This window comes from Jaculus jaculus, chromosome 18 (genome assembly GCF_020740685.1).
Source record: "Jaculus jaculus isolate mJacJac1 chromosome 18, mJacJac1.mat.Y.cur, whole genome shotgun sequence".
In the NCBI taxonomy this organism is placed as follows: domain Eukaryota; kingdom Metazoa; phylum Chordata; class Mammalia; order Rodentia; family Dipodidae; genus Jaculus; species Jaculus jaculus.
Window position 1 is genome coordinate 34828658 of NC_059119.1, and position 18684 is coordinate 34847341.

Consider the following 18684-nt stretch of genomic DNA (forward strand, 5'->3'; position numbering starts at 1 on the left):
GCTGATCCCTCTGCGGCCCAGGGCAGGACGGAGGGACAACACGTGACTCTCTGAGCCTTCCTCACGTCAACAATGCTAACCAGTGGTCACCGAGCCTCCTGATAGACTCAGGGGTCTTTTCGGTGACCTGGCTCCTGGGGCCGGTGGGAGAGCTCCAGGGCTAAGCCGACCCTACCTTGCCCACACTGGCCAGCAGCTGAAGGCCTGAGACCTGGTCGTCATGGCTCAGCCAGAATTCAGCGTTGTCATCAGCAGCGATGGCGAACTGGATCTTCCCTGGGCAGAGAGCGCGTCCCGGTGAGTGCGCATGTACAAAGGCCTGCACTATGCCTGAGCATCAGATCCCTGTCTAATAGAGTCTGGGGTGCCTCATCCTGCACAGGGGGTCGGTACGTCCTGGGGTGGGGGTGGGGAGGCAGCATGAAGATGGAGAAGGCTGCTAACAGGAGAGAAGGTGGCAATATGGGGACACGGATGAGAATGAGTCACACTTCGGTTTCCCCTGGCCCCTGACAATGGGCCAACCTCAACTCAGGCTGATGTTCCCTGGATCTCCTAGAGAAGTCAAGAGCGGCAGGAAGGTAGGGTTTGGGGGCCGACTCACCATCAGTGAAGGGGTGCAGATAGCCAAAGATGCGGAGGCCATAGTTGGTCCATTTGGGGGACAAGGCCAGCTTCCTCAGGGTTGTGCGGATCTACATAAGAAAGGGGAATTGCGACCCAGAAGCAGGAAGAGGAATTTAACCCAAGGCTAGTAGGGAGAATGGGGTGTTGGGGAGGGGAGGCGGGGAAGACAGGAAGAGCCAAGGTTGAGGTGTACTGTCTGGTGCAGAGGCGAGATGTCAGCTCCTACCGCCTTCCTAGTCCAGGGGACCCTGTATAGTATATGTCCAGTACACTTGTATGCGGCGGCCCTGGATAAATTACATTGTGATCCACCAGGAGAGCCTCAACTGAAGTAATGAACAGTAGCAGGTTGAAAGAATCTCTGGGAAGGGAACAAGGAAGAAGTTCGGGAAAGAGGAAAAGAGCGCCCAAGAGATGGAGGAAATGAATAATAGTGGCTGGAAACAAGTGACGGAGGCAGGAGGGGGCGGGGTGAGACCGAAGGGATGGGCTAGAAAGATGCGTTGAGAGTGCCCCAAGACACTCACGTGGGGGTACAGTGGAAAGTGCAGGTTCCTCCTGAGCTGCTGGATGGAACTGCCACACCAGTCTTCGAACACATGCAGGTTGGCGCGGCCCCGGAACTGGGCAGGGCAGAGGAGAGAGCAGCCGGGTGAGCAGCGGACCCCCACATTCAGTCCGGCCGCTGGGGGGGGGGGAGGTTAGAGCGGGAACATGGACCACACGGGCTACGGCCCCTCCATGGTGTAGCCGAAAGTGGCTTTCAGGAACCAGCACTAGCAGTCAGATCTGCCATGCAGTTTGGGTCTGAGATGGCCTCATACAGCTATGCACCGACAGCCTGTCCCGGGCCTGGCTGCTAATGGAAAGTGGTGGATTTCTTCAGGTCATGAGGGCCATGGCCTCGAAGGGGAGACTGGGAAACAGGGTGTTTGCCCTCTTGTTCTGTTTCCCTAATATCACGAGGTGAACAGGCCTCTGCCTTTCCCACCGTGGTGATGTACGAAGCTGCCATTGGCCCAAAACAGCAGGGCCAAGCAGGGAACCAAAACAAACCGTTCTATCTTATAAGATGGTTCTGTAAGGTATGATTGTCTCAGGGATACAAAGCTCTCTAACACAAGTCTTGTGGTCTGACCCTTAGGATGTCTTTCTTTTTTAATTTTTATTTATTTATTTGACAGAGAAAGGTGGGGGGAGAGACAGAATGGGCGCGCCAGGGCCTCCACCCACTGCTGTCAAACTCCAGACACGTGCGCCCCCTTGTGCATCTGGCTAACGTGGGTCCTGGGGAATTGAACCTGGGTCCTTCGGTTTTGCAGGCAAATGCCTTAACTGCTAAGCCATTCCTCCAGCCCTAGGATGTGGTTTTATACACACAGGTATGTGTGTACGCAGACACGCACGTGATTGCACATGTGTGCATACACACACAAACACCTACTTCCTCCTTCTTCTAGGGCAGAATGGGAGAGGTGGCAGAGGAGAAAGAGCTGAGGTGGGTTCCAGCAAAGCAACAGCTTGGCCCCCCCTAAGCTCATCTCCATGCCTTGTAAGAAGAAAGGCCTATAGCTGCCTGCCTACCATGGAAACATCATCTACCACAGAACCTTATCTACACACAACCTTATCTTTACCACACAAGCTTATCTTCTACCTCAGAACCTTATCTACATGAAACCTTATTTGCCAATGAACCTTCCTTGCCTGCCTTGGGACCTTATCTAAATCAGAACCTTATCTACACAGAACCTTATCTGCCATGGGACCTTATCTACCACAGAATGTTATCCACATGGAAACTTACCTACACGGAACCTTTCCTACTTGGAACCTCATCTACCACAGAACCTTCTCCGCACAGAACCTTCTCCGCACGGAACCTTCTCCGCACGGAACCTTCTCCGCACGGAACCTGATCCGCACGGAACCTTCTCCGCACGGAACCTTCTCCGCACGGAACCTTCTCCGCACGGAACCTGATCCGCACGGAACCTTCTCCGCACGGAACCTTCTCCGCACGGAACCTTCTCCACACAGAACCTTCTCCACACAGAACCTTCGCCACACAGAACCTTAACTACACAGAACCTGATCCACACAGAACCTGATCCACACAGAACCTGATCCACACAGAACCATCTCCACATAGAACCTTCTCCACACAGAACCTTCTCCACACAGAACCTGATCCACACAGAACTTTCTCCACAGAACCTTAACTACACAGAACCTTATCCACACAGAACCTTAACTACACAGAATCTTATCTACACAGAACCTGATCCACACAGAACCTTATCCACACAGAATCTTATCTACACAGAACCTTACCTACAGCAAAACCTCACCTACACTGAAACTACCTACCACAGAACCTTATATACAATAGACTCCTACCTACCATAGAACCTAATCTATACAGTGATTATCATACACTGGCTGTGGGAAGCAGAGATATCTGTGGCGTCTCCAGGCCAGGCAGTACCAGGACCTCCTGTACTTAGTTCACAGACCTCTCTAGACTGGGCAGTACCAGGGTCTCCTACAGCACTTAGTTCACCGACCTCTCTAGACTGGGCAACACCAGGGTCTCCTACAGCACTTAGTTCACCCACCTCTCTAGACTGGGCAACACCAGGGTCTCCTACAGTACTTAGTTCACAGACCCCTCTAGACTGGGCAGTACCAGGGTCTCCTACAGCACTTAGTTCACCGACCTCTCTAGACTGGGCAGTACCAGGGTCTCCTACAGTACTTAGTTCACAGACCTCTCTACACTGGGCAGTACCAGGGTCTCCTACAGTACTTAGTTCACCGACCTCTCTAGACTGGGCAGTACCAGGACCTCCTACAGTACTTAGTTCACCGACCTCTCTACACTGGGCAGTACCAGGGTCTCCTACAGTACTTAGTTCACCGACCTCTCTACACTGGGCAGTACCAGGGTCTCCTACAGTACTTAGTTCACCGACCTCTCTAGACTGGGCAGTACCAGGGTCTCCTACAGCACTTAGTTCACAGGCCTCTGGCAGCACTGCATGGGCAGAAGTGGAAATGCCACTCTTCCTCTTGCTGTGGCAATGGGGGAGATAAGCTGGGCCTGGAGCAGATGCGCTACCGCAGGAAAGGTTAAGGCAGGAGCCCACGCTGTAGGTAAGTGGAGGGCCACATTTGGTGGGGGAAGCAAGGATGTGTTCCTAGTGACCCACAGGGGTTCAGATGATCCCAGCCTAGCTCTCTGCTCCTCCTCTCACCAGCACCAAGAGGGACAGAGTGCCCCTTCCACGTGTGGGTGGTGCAGCCTCACCACCTCCACAAACAGGCCCTGCCTGCCTCTTCCCACTGGGGCCACTCACATCCGGAATCTGACCAGCACTTAGGAAAAAGTGGGCAGAAGTCGAAGGGGCACCCGGACAGAACAGCTTGAGGTCAGAGCGATGAGGAGGGCTGGGGAGAGGTGGTAGCTCAGCAGGAATGCCAAGGGTCTAAGGTAAGCTACAGTGATGGGGAAGGCTCAGAGGACTCTGCCCCACAGCTGGACTCAGAAGACACAGTCCAGTTTGTCAGTCCCTGACCCTGCAGCAACTTGGCACTGCTTGGGCATGCCAGCCTGGTCAATGCTCAGAATGTGGGACTTTGGGAAGCAGCCATCACTCGCAGGAATACTGGGGGGGGGGGGGGGGGCTTGGGTTGTGTGGGAGAGGGAATGTGGGATGGTAGGTGGGAGGTGGGTTAAGACTCCGAGGAAGGAAAGAATGGAGACATTGTGCTGCTCCTGGAGAAATTCCCCAAGTCGGGCTTACAACATTCAGTTGTCTCCTCTAAGTGGCCTGCTCTCTGCCCCTCCCTGGGAGACTTCCAGGACAGTGAGCTCTCTGGCCCCCAGAACAGCAGAGGCATTGAGGGGTACACATAGCTACTTGAGAAGTCTGCTGTGTGCGGCCTGGAGCCAGGCTGGTTAGCTTCAGGCGTGGAAGCCCGAGGCACTGTGGGAAGCCAAGCAGGAGTGCAGGCAAAGACCTAGCCCAGCGTTAGGCTGGGCTCAGACCATGCTCCTGACCCTTGGCCGTGGGGCAGGTCTCAGAGCTTTGGATACTTTCTCCCTCCCCAGACCTGGTCTGATAACCACACCAGGATTCGTGTCACTCACTCTATTTTGGAGACTTTGAGTCTGGCAGGGACACAGGACCGACACATTAACTATGTGAAGGGCTAAGGGAAAGGGCGGGGGCTCCTCCACGTGCTATAGGAGTGACGGTTTGCAACTTCCAGTTAGAGGCAGTAGAGAAAATATCTGTGGGACTGCCTACTTTCTGGGGTTCAGAAAGGTAAACGAACTCCCCAAGAACACCTACAATTATCCTGTGGCGGTGAGGAGGTGGGAAATTAAGAATCTCAGGACTCCCCACTGTCTTCCTCTCCCCCCCCCAACCTGTCATAACAGAGTCTTCAGGGGTCTTTCTCCCCCAAAAGAGTTCAGCAGAGGCCCAGCCAGGCTAGCTACTTCTGATCAACTAACTCCACAGTATATTACAGAACCTCTTTCCCCCAAAGGGTTTTATATTTTTAATTTTTTTCTAAAATAGTTTATTTGCAAGGAGAAAGAAAAAACAAAATAGTGAATGAATGGGCACACCAGGACCTAATGCCACAACAAACTTCAGACGCATGGGATGCTTTGTGCATCTGGCTTTACATGGGTACTGGGGTAACCGACCTAGGCTTTAATGTGCTACCATATCTGGCTTTTTGTTTTTTCTTCAGGTTTTTAAGGTAAGGGTCTTACTCTAGCCCAGGCCGGCCCAGCATTCACTGTGTAGTCCCAGGCTTTAACATGGTGCTGGCGATCTGACCTCGGGTGCTCACACTTGCAAGTGCTTGACCCACAGAGACGTTTCCCTGCTCTGGTTCCCCAGAGGGTTTTAAGGAACTTTCTTTTTAACTTTGTTTGTTTGTTTGTTTATGTGAGCAGGACAGAGAGAGAAAGAGGCAGAGAGAATGGGCACATCGGGGCCTCCAGCCACTGCGAACGAACAAACTCCAGAAGCATGCGCCACCTTATGCATCTGGCTTACATGGGTATTGGGGAATTGAGCCTCAAACCAGGGTCCTAAGGCTGCACAGGCAAGCACTTAACCGCTAAGCCATCTTTCCAGCCCCCCTTCCCCCACCAGCAGGTTTTAAAACTCTCATGTTCTCTCTCTCCTTGGCTTCTCCTGCTGTAAGATGCATGCAACCTTCCCTGTTTTCCACCCCCGACCCCCACATATACTCTGTTGCATATTTATTAGAGAGAGAGAGAGTGAGAATGGACATGCCAGGGCCTCTAGCAACTGCAAACAAACTCCAAACACATGATCCGCCATGTGCATGTGGCTTACATGGGACCTGGAGAATCGAACCTCGGTCCTTAGGCTTCACAGGCAAGTGCCTTAACCGCTAAGCCATCTCTGCAGCCTTTTTAAATGTGGCATATCCATACATCTTAGGCAGCTACAATAAGGAATCAAACATGACATGTTACAACACGGAAGAGCCCTGAAAACCTCACACTTCTGAAAAGCAGACGCAGAGGAACATAGGATTCATTTTTTAAGTGTCTAAAACAGAAAAATCCAGAGATAGAAAGCAAAAAAGTGCTGGGACCTGAGGGTGGTGACGGGAGATGCCTACGGGTGGGGTTTCTCTTTGTGGTAGAGAAATGTCCTAAAATTGATTGTGGTAGATGTACAACTTTGTGAATATACCAAAAGCTACTGAATTGCATTAGCTTAAATTAGTGAACTATATGGAAAGTGAATTATATCTCTATAAAATTGTTTCTAAAAAAAATAAAAACAGAATGGGACTGGGAGATGGCTTAGTGGCTAAAGGTGCTTGCTTGCAGAACCAGCCCAGGTTCAGTTCCCCTGCCACCCTCATAAAGCTGGATGGGCAATCATTTGCAGTGGCATGTGTGACAAGGCATGTATGCATATGTGTAAATCTGAACACAAAACATGCATGCATGTGTGCACACAAATTAAATAATTAGTTTAAAAAACAGAGGCTGAGGCTACAGAGATAGCTGAGCAGTTAAGGTGCTTGCTTGCCTATGAAGCTTAAGGACCCATGTTCGACACTCCAGATCCCACATAAATTAGACGCACAAAGGTAAGGCAAGTGCCAGGTCACACGTTCCCGCTAGGTGGCACAAGCATCTGGAGTTCGATTGCAGTGGCTGAGGCCCTGGCATGCCAACTCTGTCTCTCTCTCTCTCTAAAATAAAAATAATAAACAAATAAAAATAAATACAGGCTTGAGAAATGGCTCAGTGGTTAGTTAAAAGCACTTGCTTGCAAAGCCTGACAGCCTAGGTTCAATTCCCCAGTGCCCACATAAACCCAGATGCACCAAGTATTGCATGCATCTGGAGTTTGTTTGCAGTGGCAAGAGGCCTTAGTGCATCCATTTTCTCTCCTTCTCTTTCTATCTATCTCTATCTCTCAAATAAATAAATATTTTGGAAACAAAAAAGATGACAAGCCAGACATGGTGGCCCAACCCTGTGATCCCAGCGCTTAGGAGGCTGAGGTAGAAGAATCATCAGTTCAAGGCCACAGTAAGCTGTAGACCAGCCTGAGCTTCATGGTGAGACTATAACTTAAAAAAAAAAAAAAAAAAAACAAGGGCTGGAGAGATGGCTTAGCAATTAAAGCACTTGTCTGCAAAGCCTAAGGACACATGTTCAACTCTCCAGATCCCACATAAACCAGATGCACAAAAGTAAGGCAAGCGCAAGGTCGCACATGCCCACTAGGTGGCACAAACGTCTGGAGTTCTATTTCAGTGGCTGAGGCCCTACTTTGCCAATTCTTTCTCTCCCTCTCTCTCCCTCTCTCTCTCCCTCCCTCTCTCTCCCTCCTTCTCCCCCCCCCCCCCCACGCTCTGATTGGTATTCACCAGGTTTCTTGCTTGTAACTATTTTGGTTCAGGAGGAATGGCCAGGATAGCAGGTAATCTGTGGGCAGTGGACCTACATAACTGACCAACACATGGACAGGCAGGTACTGAGGTTTGCTAGTTCTTGTGATCCGAGTGGACGTGCAGTTCCCAAGGACAGCTACTCTATGAAGCCAGCCCCAGTTATCCAATCCCATCAGTCTTCCGCTGACTCTCCAAGCAAAGTGGCTAAGGCGGCATCTCTGCGTGACTTCTACCCTCAGAGTGGCCCGCCAAAGCCTGGGGTGGGGAGACAGACAAAGGGAAGGTTAACATCACCCTCGTGGTCAATCTCTGCTCACCTTGGAGCGAGGCTGTTCTAACTCTAAAGCCTTGAGGGAGGGGCCATCTTCTCAGAAATTCATTACAGCCTATTCGGACAGCTGCTGGGGCAGGCGCAGAGCTCCCCATGCTGGGAGGGAGGCAGAAGCTGTTCTGGAGCTACTGCTGCCTTCCTAGCTTGTTTGCCTTATTGGCAAAACGGAGAACATGAAGCATGGATTCCCTGATTAAGCTGTGTTCTTTTTTTAATTTTATTTTATTTATTTATTTGAGAGAGAAGAATGGGTGCACCAGGGCCTGCAGCCACTACAAACGAACTCCAGATGCGTGCGCCACCTTGTGCATCTGGCTTACATGGGTCCTGGGGAATTGAACCTGGATCCTTTGGCTTTGCAGGCAAGTGCCTTAACCTCTAAGCCATCACTCTAGCCCTAAGCTGTTTTTAATATCTTAAAAAAAAAAAAAATTAGGGCTGGAGAGATGGCTTAGAGGTTAAGCGCTTGCCTGTGAAGCCTAAGGACCCCGGTTCGAGGCTCGGTTCCCCAGGTCCCACGTTAGCCAGATGCACAAGGGGGCGCACGCGTCTGGAGTTCGTTTGCAGAGGCTGGAAGCCCTGGCACGCCCATTCTCTCTCTCCCTCTATCTGTCTTTCTCTCTGTGTCTGTCGCTCTCAAATAAATAAATAAAAAATTTAAAAAAAATTAAATCAGTCATTTACTACTGAAAGATCATACATGTGTACTAAGATAGCAAATATTTCTTTAAAAAGTCAACCCTGGGCTCCAGAGATGACTTCATACGTAATACACTTGCTGCACAAGCAGGAAAACCTGAATCTCTGGCAGCCACAGAAAGTCCAGGCAGAGTGGTACCTGCCTGTAACTCCAGTGTTGGGAAGGAGACAGGAGGATCCTCAGGCCTTGCTGGTTAATCTAGCCAAACTGTGAACTCCAGGTTCAGTGAGAAAGCCTGCCTCAAAAATAAGATGGTGGGGCTGGAGAGATGGCTTAGCGGTTAAGTGCTTGCCTGTGAAATCTAAGGACCCCAGTTCAAGGCTCCATTCCCCAAGACCCACATTAGCCAGATACACAAGGGGGCACACAAATCTGGAGTTTGTTTGCAGTGGCTGGAGGCCCTGGCATGCCCATTCTCTCTCTCTCTTTGCCTCTTTCTCTGTCTATCGCTCTCAAATAAATAAGAATGATAAACAAAAAAAATTTTTAATTAAAAAATTAAAAAAACAAGGTGGTTGTGGGGGGAGGGATTTTTTTATAATCATGGAAAACGCTAATAAAAATTTAAAAACACACACACACACACACACACACACACACACACAAGCCTCTCTCTTGGCTGGCTCCTGAACTTCAAAGTTCTGGTAAGCTTCTCTCATCTTGGCCCAGTCAGGCTGAGATGAGGAGAGACCCCCCCCACTCCCACAGAGGCTCTTTATCCCTGCCTGCCTTCCACATGCCAGGAGCTCCCTGCACTTCCTTCTCCTTCCTTCTCTTAATCTAATAAAATATTTCCAAACCTTAAAAAGCGAGTTCCTGTGAGTTCCTACTTCCACAAGAAAAAAAAAAAAATAAGATGGTGCATACCTTTAACCTCAGCATTTGAGAGGCAGAGGTAGGAGGATTGCTGTGAGTTTGAGGTCAGCCTAGGACTACAGAGTAAATTACAGGTCAGCCTGGGCTGGAGTGAGAACCTACCAAAAAAAAAAAAAAAAAAAAAAAAAAAACTTAAAAAAGCTAAGGTGAACAGGAATACATGGTAAGACCCTATTGCTGGAGACTACACATACTTGGGCTGCAAGGACACTAAGAAATCCTGCTGGAGCTGAGCTGAAAACCTCTTCCACGTAGACCAGCTGACAGAAAGCTGGAAAAAAACTACACTGCATGCAGTTCCATGGAAGAGAGAAATCACAGTGGAGATAAACAACAGTGGACATTGCAAGCCTTAAATTTGGCCAGTTAGGCCACAAGAGCCAATGGGTGCAATAGTGGCATGTCTACTATGGAGGAACCAACCACTGTCTAATTGGACTGCAGTCTCACTCCACAGAAAGGAATACATGCCTGATACTGAGAACCTATGACGAGGAAGTCATGACCTCTAGGGGTATACCATCTACTGGTGTCTGGCTAAATGTATACACTATGCTCATCAAACTGGAAGGTTTTTCAAAAGGAGAGAGTGGGGTGGATTACCATGGTCTATTGTCTATAATTATAGAAGTTGTCAATAAAAAAATAGGGTGGAAAGCAATTAAGGAAGACATCCAACTTTGACCTCTGTACTCCACACACATGCACGTGTAAGCACACCATGCATAGCAACATGCATATTCACACACCAAACACATATATACAATCAAAGTCAATCTGAAGCCAGGCATGGTGGCATGTACACAGGCCATTTAGCATCCTGAATCCCCACATTCAGGATGCTGAGGTAGAGGGGTCATGTGTTCAAAGCCATCCTGAGCTGAATGAGACCCTGTTTCAAGAAAATGAAAATGAAAAAACAAGAAACCAGGTGTGTTGCAGGCACACGCCTGTAATGTCAGTGTCTTGGAGATGGAGGCAGGGGAATCAGGGATTCAATGTCCTCCTCAGCAATACAGTAAATCTGAGGACAGCATGGGTTCCATGTCTCAAGAAGGAAAAGTAAGAAATGGAAAGAAAAACAAAAGCGACACAAGCTGCCCTTAAAAGAGAAATCATTTTTTTAAATTATTTTTTAAGTTTCATTTATTTGAGAGTCGGGGTGTAGGGGAGACAAGCCAGGGCCTCCAGCCACTGCAAACAAACTCCAGACGTATGGGCCACCCTGTACATCTGGCTTTACATGGGTCCTGAGGAACTGAACCAGGAAGGATCCTTTGGCTTTGCAGGCAAAAGCCTTAACCGCTAAGCCATCCCTCCAGCCCAAAAGAGACCATTTTTTGTATGCTTATTTGTTTCTTTCTTTCTTTGTTTTTGAGGTAGAGTCACACTCTAGCCTAGACTGACCTGGAATTCACTATGGAGTCTCAGGGTGGCCTCCCACTCACAGTGATCCTCCTACCTCTGCCTCCCAAGTGCTGGGATTAAAGGTGTGTCCCACCACACCCAGCTGAGAGATCTTTAAGGCTACTTTTTTTTCAAAATACTATCTCCAAGTGGGGTGGGGCACAATTTTCTCATGACACCACCTAGGAAAGGTGTGCCTTTCCTTTTGTGCCCAGACACAAAATGGCCTGGATAGCCATGACCTCATAGTGCCTGACACTACCTACACAGGTGTTGTAATCAATCCTCACTCTTTTTTGTTTGCAGTGGCTGGAGGCTTTAGGACGAGGCAGTCTCACACAGAGTGGATAAACCAGCCTTGCCTCCTTCACTCCTGCCTCAGAGCAGGTGTGAGGACTGGCAGTGAAACCACCCAGGCTGCAGAGGTCAATCTGTAAGAGGTCCGGTAAAGACCATGAGCTGGCCAACATCAACCCCTCACGCAAAGCAATCCTCAAGGTGAAAAGACACTGGGTTCTAAACAAATGAAATAGTTTAAAAACCAAATGTAAAATCACCCCAATATCACCAAGCTATTCCAGCATTCTGGCACAAGCATCTAGTTACTCAAGGTAATTTTTGAACTTTTGTAATACATGCGCATACTGTAATTTAATCACACTCCTGTCCTCTTACCCTCTTTGTCCCCTCCCCTACCCTATTCAAGGTAATCTGGGCATGCTCATTACTTCTCAGAAGCCTCAAATTCTTAATCTAAAGAAAAAGATGGGCTGGAGAGATGGCTTAGCAGTTAAGCGCTCGCCTATGAAGCCTATGGGCCCCGGTTCGAGGCTCAGTTCCCCAGGTCCCACGTTAGCCAGATGCACAAGGGGGCGCACGCATCTGGAGTTCATTTGCAATGGCTGGAAGCCCTGGCGCGCCCATTCTCTCTCTCTCCCTCTATCTGTCTTTCTCTCTGTGTCTGTTGCTCTCAAATAAATAAATTAAAAAAATGAACAAAAAAATATTAAAAAAGAAAAGAAAAAGAATGTCAATGCCTATAAATAAAAAATATCCCAGGCCAAATGAGCCAATGGGGGCAATAGTGGCACATCTGTCATAGTAGAAACCAACCGCCCTCTAATTTGGACTAGAGGCCCACTCCATGGGAAGGAATACTTCCCTGATACTGAAAACTTGAAACAGGGGTAGTCATGAGCCCTAGGGGTGTAATATCTGCTGCTGTTTGGCTAAATGTACATACTATGCTTATCAAACTGCCCAGTAAGCACGTCTCTTAACGCTCATACCTATATAATGCTACTCTCACTTTTGGTAGAGAACCTTCTCTTTTCAGATGGCAGTGACCTTGGGACGACTCAGAAGGTATCATGGTGCTGAGAAGAAGTGACAGAGGAGTGCTCAGCACTGCAACATCTCTATCACACCTTCCAAGGCTCAGGGTCCATTGCGGAAGAGGTGGCAGAAAGAATGTAAGAGCCAAAGGAAGGGTAGGACTCCTTACAACATGCTCCCCCCAGACACAAAATGGCCTGGATATCCATGACCTCACAGTGCCCAATACTACCTACACAAGACCATCATAATAGGAGAAAAAGATCATGACATCAAAATACAAGAGAGACTGAGAGGGGGAAGGGATATGATGGAGAATGGACTTTCAAAGGGGAAAGTAGGAGGAGGGAGGGAATTACCATGGGATATTTTTTATCATCATGGAAGTTGTTAATAAAAAAAATTGAAAAGAAAAAGAAATATCATCATGGCTATAATTTTCTTAAGACAGAAGCTCTTGCAGGGCTGGAGAGATGGCTTAGCGGTTAAGTGCTTGCCTGTGAAGCCTAAGGACCCCACTCCAAGGCTCAATTCCCCAGGACCCATGTAATCCAGGACAAGGTGGTGCATGCATCTGGAGTTCGATTGCAGTTCTGTCTGTCACTCTCAAATAAATAAAAATAAACAAAAATAAATTTTCAAAAAAGGAGAGATGAGCTCTTGCTATGTTGTCCAGGCTGGTACTGAATTCTTGGGTTCAAGTGATCTGCCTACTGTGTCTGGCTAGTTACAACTTTTCAGTCCCATAGGTGCTTTCTAAAATATCTGCATCTAAACTATCCCATGCATGTTCCTTTAAAACATTAGTATTAGATTATGAATGGTCAGTTCATGGAGAAAGCCATTTAGGGGCAAGTAAGTTTGGGACACACTGAGCTAAAAGCTAAACAGGGGCTGGAGGGATGGCTTAGCAGTTAAGGCACTTGCCTACAAAGCCAAAGGACCCAGGTTTGATTCCCCAAGACCCACGTAAGCAGATGCACAAGGGGGTGCACACATCTGGAGTTCATTTGCAGTGGCTAGAGGCCCTGGCGTGCCCATTCTCTCTTTCTGTCTGCCTCTCTGTATCTCTCTCAAATAATAAATAAATGCAAAAACATTTTTTAAAGAGCTAAATAGATGACTGCAAAATTTTTCTGAATCTTTCATATGCTAGTGTGAATTTCCAAGAAATTACAGTACAGTTTTTACTTTTGCTTAAAAAAAAAAAAACTTATTTAACAATGGCCTCCTTTCTTCTTGAAATATTTTATGGATTTAATATTTAATCTAAGAAAGAGAGTTTGGAAAGCTTGTTATCTTTTAAGATTGAAGATTGCCATGGCCATGAAAGTCATGTTAGACTTTCCCAAGCTTTGTTTTCCTGCCTATAAAAATGAGGCTAACGACTGCTCTGGTTTAGTTCAGAAATGTCCCCCAAAGAGCCACAGCCTGTCATGCGGCTGTTGGGAACTGATGGAACCTGGAAGACGTGGAGCCTGGTGGGAACAGTCAAGGCCTCTGGGGGTGTACCCCTGGAGGGCATACTGAGACGCACCCCGGCCTCTTAGCGTCTCAGTCCCCGGGATGAGGCTGACACGCTCCTCCACCAGCTCCCGCCATGATGAGCTGACTGCCGCAGGCTCAGGGAGGCAGGGTCAGGTGGCCACAGGCTGCAGCCTCTTTTGCTCCCATGGGAAGTTGAGTAGCAACAACCAGACAGCCTTCCAAGGCCAAAAGGCTGATACAAGATGACATGCAAAGCTAGGCCTGCAGCAAACAGTAGCGCCCCTTTCTCTATGAGAGAAAATCTAATGAGCCTAGAGGTAATGGTTTAGTATTGTAATAACCACAGAGGAGAGTTTTCTATGACCCCTGGAATTATCTGGTTTTGGGATTTTTTTTTTTAATTTTTAAATTTTTAGTAACATTTTCCATGATTATAAAAAAAATCCCATGGTAATTCCCTCCCTCCCCCCATGACACTTTCTCCTTTGAAATTCCACTCTCCATCATATTACCTCCCCATCTCAATCACTGTACTTACATATATACAATATCAACCTATTAAGTACCCTCCCCCCTTCCTTTCTCTTCCCTTTATGTCTCCTGTTTAACTTACTGGCTTCTGCTACTAAGTATTTTCCTTCTCATGCAGAAGCCCAATCATCTGTAGCTAGGATCCACATATGAGAGAGAACATGTGGCGCTTGGCTTTCTGGGCCTGGGTTACCTCACTTAGCATAATCCTTTCCAGGTCCATCCACTTTTCTGCAAATTTCATAACTTCATTTTTCTTTACCGCTGAGTAGAACTCCATTGTATAAATGTGCCACATCTTCATTATCCACTCATCAGTTGAGGGACATCTAGGCTGGTTCCATTTCCCAGCTATTATAAATTGAGCAGCAATAAACATGGTTGAGCACGTACTTCTAAGGAAATGAGATGAGTCCTTTGGATATATGCCTAGCAGTGCTATTGGGATTTTTTTTTTTTTTAATATATTTTTGGCTTTTCAAGGTAGGGTCTCAACTCTGGCTCAAGCTGACCTGGAATTCACTATGTAGTCTCAGGGTGGACTCAAACTCGGTGGTCCTCCTACCTCTGCCTCCCGAGTGCTGGGATTAAAGGCATGCACCACCACGCCCAGCGATTTTTTTTTTTTTTTTTAATGAACTCTGTCTCAAAGATCAGGGCCAGTAGAGTGTGTTCCTTACCTCTGAAAGCCAAGGGACAGGCTTGTTCCAGCTCAGGTAGCTACTGTTCCCTCTCCTACCTCGGTCAATTTCTTGGTCCTATCAGAAGAACAAACATGAAGTTGAAAGAAATACTAGGGTGAGAAATTGGGGACGGGACAGGACTCACCGTACCTTGAAGGTTCCTTTAGGAATGCAGGGGGACATGAGACCCCCACGGATCGTGGGGCAGTCTCTGTCCCCAGGAAGCTTGTCACAGTAAAGGGCACTCCTGTGTAAGATTTACACCCTACGCCTCAGGAGAATGCCTTCTCAGTTCTTCAATATGTGCCCATGTAAGGGTTACACCCTACCCCTCAGGATCGCATGTAAGATTTACATGCCATCCCTCAGGAGAAAGCCTCCTCACTTCATGAGCATGTGCCCCTGAGTTTTGTTCCGTCTCTGAATTTTCTCAGTCTGCTCTAATTTTAGCTGAGTCCGACTTCCTCAAGGCAGGAGGTCCACCTACCTCCTTCAGCAAGCCATCCAACGAGAGCCCCCCAAGGACTCTCCAAACCCTCCCCTTTGGTTCTGTCTCGCCTTGAGGATTCTTGTCTGTTCGAGGCTCAACTTGGGGCTCCTAGTCCACCTCCCGAGTGGTTCACCACTGACCAAGAAACACTGCGAGGAAATGGCACCCCAGCTGTTTTCAGGGAGTGGCGTGTGTCTGTTTCTCCTTCTCTCGCTCTTCATAGCAAGCATCTGGTATAGTCATCAAGGTACAGCCCTGTCTCCTCCAGGTCACAAACAGGGAGGACATGCTGTGTGGGGGTGGGCGTGTTGGGGGGGGTGGAACATAGATGGGGAGGAAGCTCAGGGTTTCCCACAAGCTAGGCCAGGGCTGCACCTATGAACCGTACCCCCAGGTGCTGAATGTGTTACTTTGAGATCAGAGAGGTATCTCACACTTAAAAGACAGTTTCAACAATGTTGCAGAGGCAGAAACAAGAAAACCAAGCCCGGTGGGGCTTTCAAATGAACATCTATGTCCACTCAGAGGCACTAGAGGCCAGAATGAGGGTCTACCAGCTATCTCCCCTCTGCCTTCTGCCCCACAGAAAAGTGCAGGTTTCTCCTCAGGGCAACTGAGGGCTCTAGGACTGGCTCTGCCACATACCTTGAGGCTGGGCCTTTGGGGGTGATAGAACTGGAGATCTGGGTCCACAGCTGGGATGTTTCTGCTGGCTAGGGCCTTGGCCAGTTCTCTCCAGCTGCCATACCCTATGGGAGGGGAGGAAGAGACAAAGCAAGGTCAGCTTAATTTGAGGATGGACCCCATAAATCTACATGACTAGGGATGCAGAGAAAAGGGGTAAAGGGCTTCTCGCCCTTCCTTCCGGGACAGATGTGAAGTAGGGGAGGGGTGGACACAGACAAACTGGACCTAGGGCGAAGCGCAGGAATCAGCTTCTCTCCCAACAGAGCTCACTGCCTTCCCTCACCTCAGGAAGAGCTCGGCCACGTGGGAGCGGGCCACGGGCCCTGCTGCGGGGGACCCACTATGGGCTGATTTTCCCCTAGTTGCCCCATGGCCACTGCCCCAGTAAAAGGCCCTGTGAAGAGATGGCCGGCAAGCCCAGCACACCGCTTCCGTTCCAGCTGAGCCCCATTCAGAACAGCCACAGGAGTTGCTGGTATCTCTCCCCATTAACCACAGGGTTTCTGGACAAAGCCAGAGAGCTAGGAGGGAGGCATAGGGGTAGGCCTGGCACCTGGTGTTTGTCAAGCACATTGTAGCAGTGGAGGTGTGAAGCCTAAGGACCTTACATCTTCCATCCAGCTAGTCTTGAACTGTTCTGAAGGCTGTATATGACCATTGATGTCTGCTCTGTGACAGGTTAGTATACATACATTTGAGGAGGCAAAAAAAAAAAAAAAAAAAGCCAACCCCTGGTGAGAGATGGGAGAGAACAGGAAATTGTCGGGGTATCCACAAGTATTACTACACAAGCAGAGGACAAGTCAGATCCTGGTGGTCAGCCTGCCTCTTCATCAGATGTCAGAGCCTCCTTGATCACAAGGAGTGTTCTGGGGCAAGGATGCTGGGCTTTGAGTAAGTGAACCCACAGCAGAACCACGACCTCATCCTCACTGGAGATGAGAAAAAAAAAAACAGGACCCAGGCTGGTGAAATAATTACTGTACGTTCACTGAGCCAACAGTGACAAGGCTGAGATAGGAACCTAAGTGCTCAGAGAGAGTTCCACAGAGACGCTACCTTCCATCCATGTTCCTAATCAACAGGCCCTCATGGGCGGGGGGGGGGGGGTGGCGGTGGCTCAGGGGCAGAGGTAATGCCTAGAATGAGGCGGCCACTGCTCAAAAGGAGTTAGACTGAATTTCCAGCACCCCTCCAAAAATAAAAATCTACATAAAAGTAATCTGACAGTTACCCACCCACCCCTGAGAATCAATAGCAGAAGTATCCCAGCTGTGTGGGCACCAGCTGTGTGGGCCCCAGCAGAGAGACAGACAACCAGCCAGACCCGGAATAAAGAGACAACCCAGCTGGACGTGGTGGCCCACATCTGTAACAAACAGTAATCCCAGCACAAGGGAGGCTCAGATAGGATTACAGCCTGGGCTAACAGTGAGAAACACAACACAGCGCTCAGGCCTGGGCCTCACAGAAAGTGGACCTTCATGCTGGGTTACGTATCGAGCCTTACGGGGGTGTGCACAATCTCATGCTAGCATGTGAGGGTGTGCACAATCTCATGCTAGCATGTGAGGGTGGGACAGAGATGCTTTTATTTTTATTTATTTATTTGAGACAGAATGTGTGTGGCAGGGCCTCCAGCTACTGCAAATGAATGCCAGATACATGTGTCACCTTGTGCCTCTGGTTTATATGGGTCCTGGGGAATCGAACCCTGGTCCTTACGGTTTGTAGGCAAGTGCCTTAACTGCTAAGCCATCTCTCCAGCCCAGAGGTACTTTTTCTTTTTATTTATTTATTTAAGAGTGACAGTCAGAGAGAGAAAGAGGCAGAGAGAGACAGAGAATGGGCACGCCAGGGCCTCCAGCCGCTGCAAACAAACTCCAGACGCGTGCGCCCCCTTGTGCATCTGGCTAACGTGGGTCCTGGGGAATCGAGCCTCAAACTAGGGTCCTTAGGCTTCACAGGCAAGCACTTAACTGCTAAGCCATCTCTCCAGCCCAGAGGTACTTTTTCTTTTTATTTATTTATTTATTTAGGAGTGACAGACAGAGAAAGAAAGAGGCAGAGAGAGAGAGAGAAAGAGAGAGAATGGGAGCATCAGGGCCTCCAGCTGCTGCAAATGAACGCCAGACATGTGCGTCCCCTTGTGCATCTGGCTAACGTGAGTCCTGGGGAATCGAGCCTCGAACCAGGGTCCTTAGGCTTCACAGGCAAGCGCTTAACTGCTAAGCCATCTCTCCAGCCCAGAGGTACTTTTCTTACATGGCCGTTATGCTTTGCATTCATGAAGCACTTCACAGGCATGTGCATTTGAGCCTTTTATGAGCTAGGTTAGGCCTGACCACTCCCACCTCACAGGTGGGGAAATACAAGCTCGGCACTCTAAGCCAGACCCAGCTGCCACTCAGGATTAGACAAGACAGACTCCGCTCCACTAGCCACTGCCTGTCGTTCTAGAGTTTCCTCCTGTGGCTACCGTTTGGGCAGAGCTTTGAGGAGTTCTGGGGACAAAGACCTCAGCCAGGGAGCTATGCCTCTTGATTTCCACACATTTTCA

General features: G+C 48.8%; 1 protein-coding gene across 1 annotated transcript in view; it reads right to left on the reverse strand.

Annotated features, from left to right (window-relative positions):
- B4galnt3 (beta-1,4-N-acetyl-galactosaminyltransferase 3) overlaps positions 1–18684 on the reverse strand; it is a 146359-nt gene that overhangs the window by 36966 nt on the left and 90709 nt on the right. The window contains exons 2-6 of the mRNA XM_045137448.1: positions 16083–16186; positions 14945–15022; positions 1155–1250; positions 605–695; positions 176–276 (exon numbers count right to left, since the gene is read on the reverse strand). Of these exons, the coding sequence (XP_044993383.1) occupies positions 176–276; positions 605–695; positions 1155–1250; positions 14945–15022; positions 16083–16186 (470 nt within the window). The remainder of the gene's footprint in view (positions 1–175; positions 277–604; positions 696–1154; positions 1251–14944; positions 15023–16082; positions 16187–18684) is intronic.